Source organism: Pelophylax lessonae (assembly GCF_965119305.1).
Source record: "Pelophylax lessonae genome assembly, chromosome: 1".
NCBI classification, from domain to species: domain Eukaryota; kingdom Metazoa; phylum Chordata; class Amphibia; order Anura; family Ranidae; genus Pelophylax; species Pelophylax lessonae.
The window spans coordinates 382,239,578-382,259,842 of record NC_138768.1 but is presented as its reverse complement, the minus strand read 5'-3'; the positions used below and the strand labels follow the sequence as shown (position 1 = coordinate 382,259,842).

Below are 20,265 nucleotides of genomic sequence, written 5' to 3'. Positions count from 1 at the left end.
CGCTCTTCAAACAGTTAAGCACCCCTATCTTTAACCATAGTAGGCATGAAATAAAAATAATGTATAGAGCAGGGACAAAACACAAACCCAAAACACAAACCCATCTATTCATTCCACAACACATAGAAATTGCAAAAAAAAAACCTCTTCCAAATGGAAAAACCACAGAAAATGCAACAGAGAGGCATTAGTAGGTTTTCCAATGTAATGCAGCATTTCTGCAATCATTAAGTATGCTGGAAATAACTTCGTGCTTAACATATGAAGGCACAGATTACAAAGCAAGAAAACAAGCTTGATTACAGCTTTCACCTCAGCCAGCTAAATGCGGCATTAGTAGTCAATGATTTCACCTTAAGGTCATATTGACAGCTTAAACTCATGACTGGAGATTTTGCCATCACTTTTCCTGTATTCTCTCAGCACTACAATTTTGAATACATTATTGAGTGGTATTATGTTTATGTCTACAATTAATCCACTGAAGTCACTTCCAAAGTCACCTGAGAAGGGCAAACAAAGTCCTGTAATAAGCAATACTGAACTGGGGAAGAAAGGGGCCATAATGAGTACTATTAACTCCTTATTACCACTGAATGGCACTTTCTCCTTCAACTATCCACAATTATACAGAAAAAATAAAAAACAGACACAGTCAGTATCAAAGGCTGTCCTGTTATGAATCTAAACATTTTATCCAAATAAAAGAAAACAGTGTGGCACTTTTGATATTTTGTTCTTTGACCAGCTTATCTGCTGATGGGACTGTTATTTGGTGATGAACGTTCACTAATGTGTTTATCTCACCCATATTTATATGGCTGAAACTCTTCATAGGTTGAATTACATGTTACACATTGATTCATTATAGCTAAAAGTGCATGCATAGCCAAAAATGTTTTTGTTTTGAATAGAGTAGGGAAGAATTCAAAACCAAAGAAAAGAGGATTTGCAGGAATTTTAAATCTGAAGTTTGTTGATACTCACTATCAATGAAGTGTATCCCATGTGCTGGTGGCTGTTGTTTACAGTAGAAATGCTCAATCCTCTGCCCGTAGATACCCCCAGTGCAGTGATCTTCCGGTGCTGAGAGGGTTAATATCAGTGGCTGCACCTGTCACAGGTGCTTGTCAAGAGTGCAGACTATGAATAGTTCTACTGGGAACAGTTCTAAACCCTGGCACACACCACTAGTCGGAGCCACTGTACTAAAGATCAGACAATCTCCTCCTGTTTTGTGTTCTGACAGGGGGGCGCCCCCCCCCCCCCTGTCAGAACACTCCAGTCAGCACTCTCAGCCATTGGCTAGCTTCTGTTAGACCAGCTGTTATACACACGGGCCGAATTTAACCTGGCATTCGGCCCATGTGTACTAGGCTTAACTGTCTACTGAATACTTACAATTCTAATAGCCTAGTCTGTTATCTTATCTGCCTGCTCCTGGAGTCTGTTCTTTTCCTTTTTTTTTTTCCTCATTCTTTTTTTTTCTTCTACCCTATAAACCCCCTTATATACAATTATCTTCCCTTTGCCTTAGTTAATTCCTTCCCCTTATTTTGATCCCCAACCCATATATACGTAAAAACATAAAACAGTCTCTCACCAGACTTGCTTTTTCATCCTTGCGGTTCTACTTAAAAGGGACTAAACTATGTCACTTGATATTTAATACAACTATCCATCCCAAGTGATATGTTTTGTATCCTGATGTTACAATTGCCATATACTGTATACCCTTACCGTTTGCATTGTAAAAGTACCTTATTGTTATGTTGAGTCCTGACGTGAACCTTTAAATAAAGAAGTGAAATAAAAAAAGAGCAGACTATGCCGGCTCCAAACTGTACTACAGGCACCCAACACTGCAAAGCGTGTATTAAATAGTGGATAGGAGAATGAATTAAAGGATCACTGCATCCAATTACGGAAAACTTTTCAATGTGGGAACTTATAATGGTGCTATAAATGAAGCGTGGGGGCAGAAAAACAAATTCACTCAACTACAGCTTTAACCCTTGCTTATGTTCATTTGTGAATAAAAAATTTAATAAAAGTCAGTGAAGAAACATCATTAGTCTTTATCTTCCAACTAGTTGTCGGTCATTGATTCAAAACATTGGTATTATCAGATGGGCAGTTGAAGAAAGGCTAAGACCCAAGCCACAGAAAAGGATTGAGGATGAGCGCCAATTGACTCACACCAAGAAATCCTTTCCACATACAATCATATATCTTGCTGGAAGACGACTTCCTCACCTTCACCATAGTAGGGATCACTGATCCAGAAAAACCTATATTCGTCAGTGCCTGGCTTTCAATAGCTAAGCCATTAAAACCAGCGACTGTAAAGCAGGATGGTAGATCAGCCCTTGGGACAACTGGTCTTCTCTTAGAGGAAGCCCCCAAGAGGCGTTTACAGCCACCAGAATGATCGTAAGATCTTCGTCCTTGATTCCTGACAGGAACCGCAGAAGCAGCCTGAGCAGAGGATTATACTGGCCTTACCGTGGCCCTTGGACGCCTGCTGCATCTCCAGAGGAACCTGTGACCTCGCCACAAACCACGGTATCCTCCTGTGGAGCCCAACCTGCTAAAGGAGCTGCATGTAGGGCTGTGCAAACAGAACTGTCTTGAAGGTGGATACCATCAGACTCAGAGCTTGTACGCAAATCAGGAGGGAGAACTGTGTGTGTGACAAAAGATGATAAATCATGGCCTGTGGTTTCTGAAGTTTGTCCAGAGGAAGGACCACCCTGGTCAGAATTAGAATCAGACCTAGGTAAATCAATTCCCTGGACAGGGATAGGGGGGACCTTAGGGAGTTCCGACATTACCCAAATGTTTGCAGGAATTAAATCTGCACCAGGAGACTCCGGACCTAAAAAACCTGAAATGGACAAACTTTGTCCCCCTTTCTAGGTATCCCCAAAAGAAACATTTCGCAGACCTCCTTGACGCTCACAAAAGAGGTCCATGGGGGCTGGAAAAAAGCAATGTCCCCCCACCCCAATAATGGGTGAGTGCAGACCTTCATGCTGAAGGGGTCTTGTCTGTGGGTCCAGGGAAGCTAGCTCTAGGCTTACCATACCAAGGTTGCTTGGAATCTCCCAGGGAAGATTTGAAATATCTATTTTCCTTATTCTCAGTCCCGGGAGCAGAAAATCCTTTGACGGGCTGAGGAGGGGGGCCCCATCTGCGACAGGGCTGCTTCCCTTTCCTGGATTGTGGCAGGAAGATACTCTTCCCCCCCGATACCCTTAATGATGTCATCCAGGGTAGACCCAAACAGGCGATCGCCTTGAAAGGACAGATCAATGAAAGCTTTCTTCGAAGCTTGGTCTGCAGAACAATTCTTAGGCCACAGTACATGCCTAATGGCCACCGCTGAAACAGAATATTTGGACAGCACAGGAGCAGAATCCAAAGCTGCATCACAAATAAACTGCAGCCCATGGACCAACTGGTCTGTTAAATCAACAAAAGCAGCGGGAACCTGCTCATTCCTCAGACCCTGGTGCAAAAGCTTGGCTCATTCAGTTAGGGTCAGAGACAACAAGGCAGAGGCAAAGACTGGCCACAATGCCAAACCAGCCATAGTAAACATGCTGCGTGCCACAGCCTCCGCTTTCCTGTCAGCCAGGTCCTTAAAGGACAGGGATTCCTCTACTGGGATCATGGTTGCTTTATTCAACCTAGAAGCAGGAGGGTCCACTACTGGTGGACTAGTCAACTTTCTTTCCCTCTCCTTCACATCTCTCATTTCTCACATTACTTATAAAAATGCATATTTTTATAAGTGGGGTCATTGGCAGTGGGGTCATTGGCAGCATTTAAGCATTACAAAGAGTGTAATAAGAAATGTAAAGACGAAATCAGGGCGGCTAAAATAGAACACGGGAGACATATAGCGGAGGAGAGTAAAAAGAACCCCAATAAATTCTTTAAGTATATAAACAGTAAGAAAGCGAGGCCAGAACACATTGGCCCCATAAAAGATGACAAAGGAGATATGGCCACTGAGGACAGAGAAAAGGCGGAAGTGTTAATTTCTTCTCTTCAGTCTTCACAAAAGAATCGGGGGGCTACACGAACCTAGCTTGTAAGGCCGAACTAAACAACACACCTCAGGAAGTGCCGCCATGGCTAACAGAAGATAGACTTAGAACTAAACTAGAGAAACTTAACATAAATAAATCACCGGGACCGGATGGCTTGCACCCGAGGGTTCTTAAAGAGCTCAGCCAGGTGATTGCCAGACCATTATTCTTGATCTTTAAGGATAGTTTACAGACGGGTATGGTGCCAGCTGATTGGAAAAAAGCCAACGTGGTACCAATATTTAAAGAGGGGCCGAGATGTATCACGGGTAACTATAGGCCGGTCAGCCTAACATCTGTAGTCTGCAAGATTTTGGAGGGGATGTTAAGGGACCACATACAAGACTTTAGTAATGAAAACGGTATTATTAGTAGTAATCAGCATGGATTCATGAAAAATCGTTCTTGCCAAACCAATCTATTAACCTTCTACGATGAAGTGAGCTGCCACCTAGATAAAGGAAAGCCTGTGGATGTGGTGTACCTGGACTTTGCAAAGGCCTTTGACACCGTTCCCCACAAATGCTTACTGTACAAACTAAGGAAGGTAGGTATGGACCATAAGGCGAGTACCTGGATAGAGAACTGGCTCCAGGGGAGAGTCCAGAGGGTGGTGATTAATGGGGAGTACTCGGATTGGGCGGGTGTGGAAAGTGGGGTCCCCCAGGGTTCTGTCCTGGGACCAATCCTGTTTAATTTATTCATAAAATGATCTAGAGGAGGGAATATCTGGTACAATCTCAGTATTTGCAGATGATACTAAACTAAGCATGCCAATATCTTCTATGCAGGATGTGGAAACCTTACAAGCGGACCTGAACAAAATAATGGGGTGGGCAACTACATGGCAGATGAGGTTTAATGTTAAAAAATGTAAAGTAATGCACTTGGGGGCCAGAAACCAGAAAGCAAGCTACTCACTAGGGGGGGGGAACCTCTGGGTGAGTCTAGGCTGGAAAAGGACTTGGGGGTACTGGTAGACAACAGGCTTGGCAGTGGCATGCAATGCCAAGCCGCTGCAAGCAAAGCCAACAGAATACTGGGATGTATAAAAAAAGGGGATTCACTCCAGAAATAGATTATTTTCCCACTCTACAAGACTCTGGTCCGGCCACATCTGGAGTATGCTGTCCAGTTCTGGGCACCGGTCCTCAGGAAGGATGTGCTGGAACTGGAAAGAGTCCAGAGAAGGGCAACAAAAATAATTAGGGGAATGGAGGACATCAGCTATGAGGAAAGACTATAAGCACTGAACCCATTCTCTCTGGAGAAGAGACGATTGAGGGGGGATATGATATCAATGTACAAATACTGTACTGGCGACCCTAGCATAAGGAACAAACTATTCAGAGAAAGGAGATACAATAAGACACGTGGCCACTCACTAAAACTAGAGGAAAAGCGGTTTAACCTTAAAGTGCGTAAGGGGTTCTTCACTGTAAGAGCGGTAAGGATGTGGAATTCTCTTCCACAAGCAGTCGTATCAGCAGGGAGCATTGATAGTTTCAAAAAACTATTAGATGGGCACCTTAAAGACCACAACATACAGGGGTATACAATGTACGGTTAACAGCAAACACACACACACATCATAGGTTGAACTGGATGGACTGATGTCTTTTTTCAACCTCACTAACTATGTAACTATGTAACTTCCCTGACCCTCTGCTCACTGGTTTCTCACAGCCAAGCACCCCCTGGCGGGTTCACAGCTCTCCCCTTTCCTGTGTTTTTTACTCTTTGCCCTGGCTGGTACATATTTTTATATATTTTTTTATACATTGATATCCCTTATTATTTCTTCATCCGATACCAATGTGTGATACACTATATACTATTTCATTTTGATATATATATTCATATACCTCCAGCCAGTGCCATGTCATCAACCAGAACTCTGTACCCTTCACTTATGTTTCCTCACCTGGCTCGCCATCCTGTTGCCATTCATCCATGTCCCGTCAGCTCCCGGATCAGACTTTGTTACCCCCACCATGTGGCAGCGTTCATTTACCATCTTTTATTCAGCCGCATGTAAGTGCGATTACCCCACTTGGGTTATACATACGTATGTTGGAATCTCACACCTGCTGGCTCACTTTATGCATATTAACATTGTGCTCCTTTGATTCATTTTTAGATAGGCTTACTCTTTCATAAATACTCCTGATGAGTGGGCATACAGAAACGCGTCGAGTTTAAACTCAAGATATGAGTCTATACATGTGATCTACTCTCAACACTGATGTCATCATGTTACCATGCCTATTGTGCTTTGTATTGATGTTTGTTGTAATATGCATTTTATATTTATTACATGGTTTTTACTGAATAAATTTGTTATAATATATTCATGCTTACTTCCTGCATCCACCTCACTCAAAGTCCCACCAGGGCACCCCTTTTTTTTTTTTTTTTTGCACTTTTTTAAAAGTAACTCCTCAAAAGGGTAACATACAGAAAAACATTTGGGGACTACAAAGGGTTACTTTTGTTGTTCCCATTCTTCACAGGAAAACCTGTCAAAATAAGGCACATCAGGAAACACACCTTTAGAGTACGAGTGGACTTATGCGTACCAAATGACACAGCCCTGTCGGTGGCTACATCGGCTGCATCCTCCATTTTTAAAGTCTCACGCACTGCAGTGATAAGTGCATCTACCAATGCTTTTTCATTCGCTGCTGCAACCATGGTGGAATCAATCTCACTATCAGGTGGATCTGGGGGTGTGATATTAACCCCCCCCCCCTGGATGGGCAGCGTCCACGGCGGCATCAGGCTCAGAATCAGATGAGACAGACTGAGCAGGGGAAGGCGGAGGACGCTTCCTTCTGGGACTTTGTCCCCACGCCACTTCCATCCGGGACACTAAGGACTGCAGAACCGCCATCAGTGCAACCATGGGAAGCTGGGGTTCCGAGGTACCTGCCACCTCTATGAGGGGAGTCAATGGGGGAGATGTGACCTGAAGGCTCCATTAGGAAAGGAAGAACTTGCAGTACAAAAACAATCTTGGCACCACTAAAAGATCCCCCCTAAAGCTCAGGGCACCTATCAGCAAAGAGAGAGATAACAGGGACCCCCAAGGACTCACCCTACTGACCGGAGGAGCGCCAAAAATTCAGACCCAGCAACACCATGGACATGGCCTTTTTGTATGTCCCAGGCACAGGGAGAGGTAACTGAGGAGGACCCTCCTGCACTACACCCAGTTTGGGCATGAACCTCTGGGTCTCCTACACTGGGACCCCTCCAGATTAGGGCAAGACACACACTATCCCAGGACCCTTACAGAGTGGGAGTAGCGGGGGGGACCCCAGGGGTCTCCGCTGCATCCTCTGCCCTGGGACCCCCACCAGGCTCTAGGTCCAGACAAGGGGGGAAAGGGGGTGGAGTAAGCCCAGCTCAATGAGGAATTTCAGAATAGGAGGAGGGAACCTGCATGCAGGTCCGACTGTCCCTGGAGGTTACCCGCGTCCACCCCAAAAAACGCTAAAAGGGGAGAGGGGGGCTGTACTTACCCTTCCGTGGTGCAGGTGACGCTCCAGACAAAACTCCTCGCCATTTATGCGGGAGAGATGTCAGCCAAAGGACCGCTGCACCTCAAACCCACGCCCGGTCATATGCGATCCTGCAAGATGTTTAACCCATGGGCCAGTCTCTGTCCGTGAGGCTATGTCGCAGCCGACCAAGCGCGTAGCTGCTGTCTGCACATGTTCGCTGGCTGGACTAGGGGGACCACTGGATCTAGATTATCCAGCCCGTCGCCCACTTCCTACTACTCAAATGTTCTACTCACATTATTATAATTTAACAGTTTAGAAAGTAAGACCCCTCATGTTTTTTTGTGAAAAAAAGTGGCGTGTATTCTCATTATGACTGAATATCTGACAATGGTTATACATGTCGAAGGCTCTGTTCACACCTAAGCGATCTGCAGTGACAGCTGCAGCCACTTTTTTTTTTTTTTTTTAGTTTTTTTCTTTTTGTTTTTTACTTGAGGGTTTTTGGAGTGGCACCATTCATTTGAATGGGCCTCCATCTGCTTCAAAAATGCTCAAAAATAAGCTCATGTACCAAATCTTGGCACAGAGCCAGGAGCGTCTGCGGTCAAATTTTTTGACGCAATTGTACCGCAATTTTTCTTAATGGCACCCCCAGCGTTTGGGGTGCCATTAAGAAATAACGGCATCGCAAACGCGTTCTGCTACGATTCTGAAATCCAGGTCGCTCGGGTGTGAACAAAGCCTAAAACGTGCTGTCATGCTGTGGCTCATATAATAAATTCAATAATACCATATAGTCGGATTAACCCCAGAAACCTCTATGTTATAAGTTGAATATAATCCTGTTTTCACCTTGCAAGTGGACTCCGCTACTTATCTTTTTGTTTTAATACAAAAGGTGAGCAAATCCTATTCTGTTAGCTGAAGCATACATGGGCTTCCACTTCAGTGCCAAAGAAAGGGCACTTGAACATGACTAAGTACTTTAACAATCCTGGTATGCAATCAGTTTTGATGCAGCTTAGTCTTAACAATTCAGGAGGCCTTGTACAATTATATGCTTATGGAAATCTTAAAGAGTAACTCCACTTTTGTTGAGAAAAAAAAAAAACACTCCTCTTTTATATATACTTGTATTATATTTGACTTTTTAAATAAAGTAGCAGTTCAGCCGAAAACTAAAATCTCGAAACCTACTTGAAGCCACAAATTAACCTAACACTGTAAAGCAAAAATCGCTATACATACCTTTTCTGAAGCCAATCTGGTCCAGTCTCCAGCGGGGGGAAGCTGTGTACAGGAGACAGCCGACAATGGCTGGAAAATGCTTGGGAAGTGATGTCACCCATAGAGTTAAGGCCCGTACACACGTGCCGATCGTCGGCCGAAAAGCTTCAGCCGACGACCGATCTGCCGATTGTAGGCTTGTTAGTATGATGCCTCCGACAGCCGACAGCGCACATTCGGCCGAAAAGAATCTGTCATGCAAGCATTAAAATTTTTGTATGCAGACACCAGAGCGGCCGATTGTTCGCCAGTCAGTACAGAATTCGGCCGACAGACAGCAGATTTGCAAGACTGGGCATGCTCAGAAAAGGAAAAACACAGGGAAAGTTAACCATTACATGACATCACTTCTGCAGTCGGCTGTAGTCGGCGGACAAAATTCTTGTGCAGTCTTTTGCACTTTTCAACAGACACCGACAGCCCTGGACAAAAGACGGCCGATCGTTCGGCCGACGATCGGTACGTGTGTACGGGGCTTTACTTTGGGGCTTCCATTGTCAGCTGCCTCTTCTGCACACACCAACAGAGAAGCCACCGCTGACAGCTCATCGTGGGACTGGACCGGAGCAGCATTTTCAGAAAAGGTATGTATAGTGATTTATTCTTCACAGGGCTAAATTAGGCTAGTCTTAGAATGTTGCTGCGAGCAGATTTTATAATTAGTTTTAAGCTGAACTTCTACTTTAATAGTTTTTGAAGTGCTTTTGCGTTAAAAAAAAGTGCAAGAAAAACTCAAGAAATATACATCGCTTTAAATTCTAGGTATGTCTTAACACTGGTCTGCTGCATTGTAACGCACCTTCCTACTGAAAATGCAGCAAAAATGAACCCGTGTTGAGTTTTTGATAGGATTTTTGAGTTACCTTACCTATGAAAATCGGTGCAAAATCACAGTAAGATCAGTATTTATCGGTGGCCATTACTGACACCTTTTTTTTCTACTGGCAAAATGCTGATAACCTTATTTTCGGCCGATAATATTCCATATTTGTGCATCCCTAGTATAATTATCAGTCATCTGCTGCACTTGCTGGGCTCTAATGGGGGAAATAAGCAGGGTCTGCATCTCTTTAAATGTGATTCCCTTTGGGAGTATCTCACCAAAAATGATATTTTTGTTGCAAGGGGTGCACAAAATCTGACTTGTATCTTAGTGTAGACTTCTGGGAAAATCATTAAACCAATCACAAAAGCAGGAAATTATATTTCCAGGGTATGCTCTGTGCACCATCTGTGTACAAAACACCTCCAGATAGCCATATTGCATTGGACAGAAAATGACAGAGCTGCATATTGAAAAGGAAAGGTGATTTTTTTAAAACATTCAATTACAATATGAATTGTGTTGCAATTGTATATGCTGTATTTTTTTTTTGCCTTTTTTCACAAAAGTGGAGCTACCCTTTAAGTGAAAAAACATTTGTTTTTACCATAGAAAACTTTTTCCATTTTATATTTAACAGAAATAAGACTGATTCAAATAGCACAATACCCCCTGCAGTACTGTGCAAAGCCAGTGCGCACAAAAGCAATAGCAAGATCACTTTACCATGGACAATTACAAGAAATGAGAGCCCTGCATGAGGCAATTTCTGTGGCCCAAAGTGAAATGAAAAAAAAAATTGAATAAAACAATCATGAATAAAACTTAATATGTTCTTACTAATCAGTGTGAACAAAATGCTGGATCAAAAAGTATACAGAAACGGAAAGGAACTACCGTCATCACAGAAATGGGGGTGGATTTAACCAGGTAGTAAATGAGTTGCATTCTTTCCTTAAAGAAACCATGGAGTGTTTAATTAAGCTTCTTTTGAAATAGAATCATTTCAAATTTTACAGGAGATATACTCAAAAGAAGCTGTCCTAAGGTCACCTGTGTGTGCCTGCCAGTCTTCAGAAACAAGACAAGGAACAAGCCTGGCTTCCTCAATGATATATTATTAGTCTACCAACTTGCAATCAGTGGAAACTGTGCAAAACACTAACAGTCTGATATGCTGAGACTGTAAACTTGTAATTTTACAATGCAGGTTTCATGCAGCACAGCACGATAACAAACGTTTGTCTGAGGCAAATCATCAACTCACCAGCTTGGCCATTTTTCCGTAATCAATCCATCTGACTGTAGCAAAATTTGTTGATTCGGCACAGTTGAAGCCATGATTGAAACCTGCATGATACCCATATGGGAAAGTGATCATAAATTCACCAGCTTCTTGTGTAACCTGCAGGGGAGAATCAAAAAGCAAGACAAACTGTGAAAAGAAAAAGAAAATGAACGTCTAACAGAGATATCAAAGCAGGAAAAGAGAAAAAGGAAGAAAATATATCCTGTGTCGAAACAAGAACAAGATCTAAATGGGGCTTTGAGAGCAAACTCGAAAAAAATAAATAAATGCTGAAATTCCAAGTGACATTTCAGGTTATTACAATACGTTACAATAAGTGTTATTTAACAAATCATTGAAAAAATGCATGGAAACGTCAGTTTTCTAGTTTTGACCATATGGCCAATGATCCATTGGAAAGAACTTGTATTACAAAAAGTTTTAGGAAGACATATTGGACAGGTCTTAAAACCTGTACTGAAAGAAAAAGAACAATGCCAGTGCTAACCTCTCCTTCCATTATTGCTAGTAGTCTGGCTGCAGTGCTTGAATACTGTAAAGTTTGGGGCTATTACCAACTGTGGTAGTGACCATAAGCAAAGCGGCCTTTATTATTTCAAAGGCAAAAAAATAGCAAACAAAAATGGCTTAAAAAGTGTCTTTAAACCTCAGACATGAAATATGAACAAAGCATTTCCTTCCATATTGTGTACTTTCTGCCTGCTGCTTCATTCTTCTGCTATCAGCAAGACTCACTTCTGACAAATTTTCCTGGCACCAAGAGAAAAAAGGCGACAGGGAAGGGACCTCCAGCTGATTGACTGCCTTAGCACGGTTTCTGTGTGCTGTGTGAAGGGGTCATGTCCCTTCTCTCTAATCAGCTCTCAGAGTTCTGCATTGTGTGATTTCCTCTCTGCCCCCTTTTTTCTGAATGCTCAGACAAGCTTTATAAATTCTGAACTTTGAATATAGAGAAGAGAAGACTGCAGATAAACAGGTTAAAATTATGTAGGAGAACGTGTTTTATCTCCGAGTATCACCCAGTGACAGCACCAGGATTTGTGTCACCTGGTTCGGTAAAACACGGTGTCACCCCTCCCCCCTCGATGGGGGTGTGTGACACCATGCTGTCCTGCCGATACTCCAAGCACAAATCCCCCAATACCCTCTCCTTGCACAAATCCACCCAATGCCCTCTCCTAGCAAGCACGACAAAAAGGAAGGCTCTCACAAACAAATGAAAACTTTGGTCTTTTAGGGTGCCAGTAAATGGAGTCAACACAAACATAAAAATCCCCCCAACCCCTTCTCCTAGCAAAAACACCCCCTCCTAGCACAAATCCATGAAGCCCCTCTTATGACACAAATCCCCCCTTCTGCACAAACATCTCCTCTCAGCACCAATGATTGTTCCACACCCCCATCCACACACTTTTATTGTGTGAAGTTCACCTGGCCTGTGAGCTCCCTCAGCCCCAACTTACAGGTAGGAAACCAGGTAGTGGTGCGGGTCGTGCAGTGCTCTCTCATGGCTGTCAGTGGAGCGCTCTTTCATACAGCAGATGAGACAGGATCGGGCTGTAAACAATTTGATTTCCCCACCCCCCTATCTCAGTGTTTCTCAACTCTGGTCCTCAGGGCACACTAACAGGTCAGATTTTAAGTATTACCTTGGGGAGATGCAGACCAGAATACTGCAATCACTGAGCAGCAAATTATATCACCTGTGATGTATTTCAGTTTTCTTGCAAACCCCTTGCAAAAAGCTTTGTGTGTGTGTGAAATTTTGTACAGTCGGAGCACAGTTAGGAAGCTCCCAGCAGTTATGCAGTACTCCAGAAACCGGTCCACTCTAAACTCCTCACTACTCTACAATCTGCTCTAGGAGCTTTCGGTCTTTAAGGGCATCTTCCTGGAAGAAGGATCATTCATGTGGGATCAGAGTCCCTTTTTTTGAGGTTTTTTCCCACCCAAATATCTCTCTGAACCTCCAAAATTCCAGGTCCTAATTGAGGAATTACCAATCCTCGAAAGGACTGTAAGCCAATCCTCTCCTCCCTAACTGTACTACCCCAAAAACACTCACTCTGTATGGGTGAGAACCCCTAAGTACATCCACTACATACAAATCATCCCCCTTAAAAAGGGCCACAACCCAAAAATGGGTGAAAAATAGCATCCATCAAGGTGCCATCTTTGGCATCCTGTGCAATACTTACAAAGCTAAGCCAGCATGTGAACATTGAGCTGACAGCTTCAGTGAGAAGACTACCACTAAGCCTGTGGCATCTGCCAGAGTATCCTGTGACCGAGCCACAAACCTCTGCACCTTTCGGTTGAGCCGAGACACCAAAAGATCAACCTTGGGGATGCCCCACCGGAGACATGACTGATGAAATACCTCCTGATGAAGGGACCACTCCCCTTGGTCCAACGCCTGCAACTGAGATAATCCGCCTGTCAATTTTCCACCCCGGGAATGTATACGGTAGAGAGGGCTGGAACAAACCGTTTTGCCCCCCTTAGAAAGCCGGCTACCTCCAGATCCACCAGGACACTTCTTGTGCCTTCCTGGTGATTGGCATAAGCCATGGCCATGGCATTGTCCAATTGAATGTGCACTGGACATCCCTTAAGACGATCCGCCGAATGGTCCAGGCACAGTCTAATTGCTCGGAGTTCCAAGACATTGATTGGTATTCTGGACTCTTCCAAGGTCCAGAGCCCCTGAGCAGAATTTTTGCAGAGGATGCCTCCCAAGTCAGACAGGCTGGCATCCGTGGTGACCACTGTCCAATACAAGAGGAGGAAGGATTTGCCCAGTCGAAGCGCCGGAGGACGAATCCACCATATCAGGGACTCTTTCGATCCCCGGCTCGGATTGTCAAGAGACTGTGGAGTCTTGTCCCATTTGGCCAGAATCTCCCTTTGCAGAGACCTGGTATGGAACTGTGCAAACGGAACCGCCTCGAAGGTAGACACCATAGGGCCCTGCACTCCCATGCAAGTCCGGAGGGATGACCATCCGGTGGACAGCGGGAGACGAATTGCAGCCTGCAATTTCTGGAGATTTTCCAGAGGAAGGAGCACTCTGGCTATGGCCGAGCCCTGAGTCAGACCCAGCTAGCCCAGATTTGTGGACGGAACCAGAGCAGACTTCTGAAAATTCAGAATCCAGCCGAACTCCCTCAGAGTTAGTATGGGGATTTTCAGGTTTTCCACCAGAGCAGTAGGAGATTCTGCTCATAGAAGGAGGTCGTCCAAGTAGCCAAGTACCACTTTTGTGAAGACCTGAGGGGCAAATGCAAGACCAAAGGGTAACGCCACAAACTGACAATGCTCCTCTCCCATGGCAAAGCGGAGGAAGCGCTGGTGACCGGCACATATTGGAATGTGAAGGTAAGCATCCCTGATTCCGATAGAGGCACGAAAATCCCTCTGATGCAGGAATGCCACCACCGTGCGAAGGGACTCCATCTTAAACTTCTGCACCCGAATAAAGCAGTTCAGGGCCTTGAGGTCCAGGATTGGACGCACCTTGCCTTCCTTCCTGGGAACTGTAAACAGGTTTGAGTAAAAATCCTGAAAACGTTCTGAAGTCACAACCGGGTCAATCACCCCTTAAAGTAACAGGTCTTGTAATGCCCCAAACAGACCCTGTAAGCAGTCCGGGGGCAGGCGTAGGTTGGAAGGAAAGAATCTAGCCCGGGGGACAAGAGCGAAACTCGATCTTGTAGCTGGACCGAATTACTTTGTGGACCCGCTTGGCTTGTACCAGGGAAGTCCACGGGCCTGGAAACCAGTGAAATCTTATGAGCCGAGGAGGGCCCACGTCTACGACCAGGGTCCTTGCCCTTAGTAGCCTGCAGAAGAAAGGTACTCTTTGTAATGACATCCCATACTGGAAACAAGAAAAACTGTAGCAAGCGGCCATGTTGTTCAGTCATTATAAGTCAGCCATGACAGTCTTGCAGAACAGTTCCACATTGCCGCAGTGATTATCCCCTCCCTCCTCCTTTAAATCATGGAATGCATAGGTTTTACACTTCAAAAATCTGTTATCTTAACTAAGAGACATCAGAAACCAGCACTTAGGCCTGTGCAGAGCTGTTTCTTCTGTCCAGGCCTATCGTTAAACTTTGATCAAATCCATTATGGATAACCAGAACTAATGGGGATCGTAAAAATCAATCATAGAGCTCTGCCCAATTCAAAACTTAACAAATGCACACACGATTCATAAACTCAGACAGGAACATTACACATTAATAATAAGTATATATTTGAATGAGAAATGTACTCAATGAAATAAGGTCATCCATGACCACACTACCACATATAGAAGAGAAGATAGCTGTCAGATATTTCCTAGATGACAAGTTTATCTGAGTTACCGTGTTTAGTATTCCTGGGTGCAAAATTCAATGCTGAGCAATAATCTATCAGTTTCAAGAATGCAACCAGTACATATTGAAAGATATGAATAGTGGTATAAAACGGTCTATAAAAAGGAAGGGACCTGATATTGTCATAATCCCAGGACAGCCCATGGCCAGTCCATCTTATTGGTCAGGAGCATCTGTCGACACCCCTTTGATCCCAGAGAAAAAGGGAGATACCTAACCATTTGAGAGTTCTCCTTTACCATCAAATCAGGAACATCTGTCAAGCTTGAGAACCGATAACACCTGGCTAATCGACTGAACTCTGATAACACCCAGGATATAGATTGCAAATATTCTCCCTCCTCAATTCTACCTTATTTTTTCTATTGCTGAATTATGTCTCCTTTTCTTTGAAATACCTTTTTTTCTGTAAATATTTTATTTGCACCAACTTTGACCTTTTCATTATTAAAACCTCATTTTGAAAAGGGTTAACCTTGTCCCTCAGCTCTTAATGCAAACTAACAAAAAAACGGACTCTTGAAGAGTGCTACTGTATAGAATAAATTATCTGAACATACCGGTCTGTGGTGACAGTGTGTGTTCCAGACGATTATTATTCTAAAAGCATAACTGGTGTTGCTACAACTACAAGCTTCCTCCTGCTCAGAACAAATGGAGGTGGTGGCATTTTAAGGGTTGCGAGCTGGAAAATATCGGTGCAGGGTGCACCTGAGAGTGGCATTGTAACATAAGTGACGGCGTAGTGCGAGATTGGCCGGTCTTTGTCACGAGTTAGTGAGGAAGGCAGGGATCTGATATCCGCGTCCATCACACTCTTTCTCCTGTGAGATGTTTAATGATGTCATCCAGGGTAGCTCTAAATAGGTGATCTCCTTGAAAGGGGAGATCAATCAAGGCCTTTTTCGAAGTCTGGTCTGCAGACCAGCATTTGAGCCAAAAAAACGCAGAAGGACCACTGCCGAAACAGAGAGCCGAGCCACTAGGGGAGCCTCATGCAAAGAGGCATCACAGATAAACTGCAGCCCCTGGACCAGCTGGTCCGATAGCTCAGCAAAGGCAGGGAGGAGCTGTTTTCCCTCCAGGTCACGGCATAAAAGCTCAGCCCGCTCAGTCAGAGTTTGCTACACCAGGACAATTGTGAATACCGGCCTCAGTGCCGAAACAGCCAGAGTGTACATATTGCGGGCCAGCCTCCACCTTCCTGTCAACCGGATCCTTAAAGACCGGGACTCTTCAACCAGAATCCTGGTTGCCTTGTTCAATCTGGAAACCGGAGGGTCCACCACCTATGGAACAGTCCACTTCTTAAGAAGGGACTCCTCATATGGGAATTGCCTAGCAAATCGCTTACCCTCAATCTTTAGCGACAATTCTGTCAAAATAGGCGGGGAAAAGAAACACCTTTGCCGCTCTGGGTGGCTTGTGAGTGCCATTGGGTACCTGCGCCTCCGTCGCAGCTATGTCTTCCATCTTTAAGGTCTCACGCACAGATACAATCAGTTTTTCCACCAGTGCCTTTTCATGCACAGTTGCAGATGTGGAGGAATCATCCTCCTTCGCTATCTGAGGATTCCGGGCGCATAGTCGCAGACCCAGCAGGGAGACCCACGGTGGCCGAATCAGATTCAGGATCTGAGACAGATGAGACAGGTGAAGGCAGGGGGCGCTTTTTGCTAGCCCGCCACCCGAAAACCACCTCTAGCCGGGACACAAAGGACTCCAGGACCGCCCCTGACTGCATTGATGGATGGTTGGAGCGCAGCCTCAGAGAGGGGATCAGGTGGAAATATGTGCTTCAAAGACTCCATGAGTCACCAGGGGGACCCCACAAAAAGTGTAAAACACTGCAAAGGGACAACCCCCACTGCGCTCGCAGCACCACCACGTCACTAGGCACAAAGCACCAGGTGATCCTCAGAGAAGGAGAGGACCCTACCAGACTCATCACCCAGCAGAAAAAGGCATCCGCAGCCACCAGGATAATCTGCACTCCAAGTGCAGCGATCAGGAAGTGAAAAGATCCAGGAGTCAGCACAATGGGATGAGGAGAGGTTCCCACCGCCAAAATAGCAACCCACAGAGCTCCACAGTCATGGCCGCCACTATTCTCAATAGCAAACCACCACAAAATGGCCGCCGGACTACATAAACATGGCCGCCATGCATTGAGCAAACAGGCTGCAACAAAGTGGCAGCACCACAAGGCTCCCAGGGGGATCCCTAGGCGTCAAGGTCAGGCACAGGCAGGATGGGGGCCCTGGCAAGAGCCCCCACCAGGTACAACCACCCCCCCGCACAGCCGATCGTCTGATCGTGCACCCCCCCCCCCCCGCCAGCCAGCATAGCGCCCTGCCCCAGGAGGTGGAACAGACCACCCACACAGCCCCAGCATAAGTGGAGAGGGGGGGTAGGATGGGTGGACATATGAAGGGGGGTGGCAGACGGGAAGGAGAGGAACCTGGGGGTCCGGCCGACCGACCCAAGGAGGAGCCCACATCCACCCCAAAATCCTCCAGGGGGAGAGAAGGGACAGCTACTCAACATACCAGGAACCAAACGGGCACTGCTCCAAACAGAATCCCTCACCATCTAAATGGGGGGGGGGGGCTGTCGGCCAGGAGGAACGATGTGACCCTCTAAAAAGCACAGTCTGCAAAACCTTGCAGCCAAAAGATGCATCAGCAGATGCCAACACATCCACCTTATAGAATTTAGTGAAAGTGTGCACCGACGATCAAGTGGCTGGCTTGCAAACCTGCACCGACGCTGGATGATGGAAGGCCCAAGAAACACTTGGAAGCCCAAGGAAGTGCCCGAGTACAGTGCGTAGTGACAGGGAAAGGAGGACCCTTGATCGAATAGGCCTGAGTCACTGTCTGATCCATCTTAAAATGGTCGCAGAGGAAGCAGACAGCCTTTTTCCTGGCCCATCCGTGAGCACAAACAGTGAGTCTGACCTCCAAATAGACTCTGTAGCTGACAGATACACCCAAATCTCCAAAACCTCATCCAGGGCATGCAACTCAATTTCTTTAGGATGTTTGGGCCTGGGACGCAGGGAAGGCAACACAATAACTTCATTCAAATGGAAATCAGAGACTACGTTAGAAAGGAACGACAAGAGAAAGCCGCCAACTCAACACCCTGCGAGCAGAGGTGATAGCCACCAAAAAAAAAAACACCTTTGTGACAGTGTAAGTAAAGGGATCTCTCATATGTTTTCAAAGGGAGGTTTTTGAAGAACCGAATGAACCAGGTTCAAAACCCACAGTGGCAGAGGAGAACGTACAGATGACGAACCCCTGAGGCCCACAAAGGGGGGGGCACCGACAGGACTCTGCAAGGGGCTCCCCTGCAGGTGCCCTTCCAAGTAAGCCTACAGGAGGAGGCAACAAACTGACCCGCCTTAAGGGGAGCTGCCCGCCGCTGATGCAGGAAGACCTGCAGACAGGCAACCCCCACAGTGCCATTAGGAAAGGTGGATGCCCCACATTACCATGGCAGCTAAACCTGCCTGGGACCCCGGCCCCCCCAGAGCAGCCATTCCAGAAGGGGGCAGCCTAGTAGGCCGCAAAGCCGCGGCCCAGTGGGCCACAAAGCCACAGCCTACAATTTCAGGCGACTCCAGACGCAACGTCCACACGCCCCTTCTCTGAGCCGGCTATTATTGTCTAATGCTGATGGGATACTTGCGGGGCGCCGTTATTGAATCTCCAGCCACCATTCTTTATGTGCCTACTTGTGCTACATCGATGCGAGTAGTTCTCTTTAATAAACCTCAACATTTTATTTATGGGATTACGCTATGGTCTTTAGTACAACTTTCTTCTATACAACCATCTGACCACTATGGAGCTTCCTTGAGGAATTAACCATTCTACGGCGCTACCTATGGTTTCTTAGAGTTCTTGAGATCTATGTGACATGCTTTATCTGGCGAGGCTTTCTCATTCAATTGAGTAGGCACAGCTTTTTGGTAAGCTGCTTCCCACACTAGTGCACTGTGGAGTCCCCACCTTACACATTCCCTGGGTGTCACAGGAAGGACTGTTATCACAATTACCTTCTTGGATTTGTTTTATTTTGGACTTTTCTTTGGGATTTTTAGTCACTATACTTACTTTATTTCCAAAAGTCTTTTGTATGATATTTTTCCTGTCATTGCATTTATGATCATTTTTTTATGCTTAGCGCTGCACTTTTTGTGAATACAGTGGGCCACAAAGCCACAGCCTACAGTTTTGGTGAATCAATCCGTGGGGACCCGCGACCAACCAGGGAAGCGGAGGAGAGACGGATGTCTTGGGACACAATGGCGGCTTCGCCTGCTGCAGCTGAGGCCGCCCCATACAAAACCCAGTTAGTAGGCGGCGAAGACGCAGCCTAAATTTTCTGCCTGCCCGACCCTGTGATACTCTGAGTAGAAGAGGAGGGGGCCCCTACTTACCGATCCAGTACCTATTTTATGATATATGCACATCTAACAGTTATTCATATGACTAATCAGGCAAACTACTTTCAAAATGATGAATACAAAGCTTGAGCACTAAGGAGATTTTATATAAAGAATATACCTCCTCTTTCTATATGACTGTTGACAAATATGAATTAGCTTAGACATGTTCAGATCCTAGTCTGAAACCACTTGAGTAGGTCCAGCCAGAAAGTGGTCACTTGTACTAAGCCAATTATCTGCGGCTGTGACATTCTCTGCCACACGTTTACAAGGAGATTATTGGCTCAGTGTGGTAACAGCTTCCTGGAGGACTCATTCATGAAAGATAAAACTACGATCCAAACACACACAAGCTCATCCCTATTTATTCTTCCAGTTTCAACATGTGCCCCAAGA

General features: G+C 45.4%; 1 protein-coding gene across 1 annotated transcript in view; it reads right to left on the bottom strand.

Annotated features, from left to right (window-relative positions):
* Window positions 1–20,265, bottom strand: part of KDM4C (lysine demethylase 4C) — a gene marked incomplete at its 5' end in the record, with an annotated part of 705,351 nt that overhangs the window by 494,478 nt on the left and 190,608 nt on the right. The window contains one exon of the mRNA XM_082265152.1: window positions 10,984–11,121. Within this exon, the coding sequence (XP_082121278.1) occupies window positions 10,984–11,121 (138 nt within the window). The remainder of the gene's footprint in view (window positions 1–10,983; window positions 11,122–20,265) is intronic.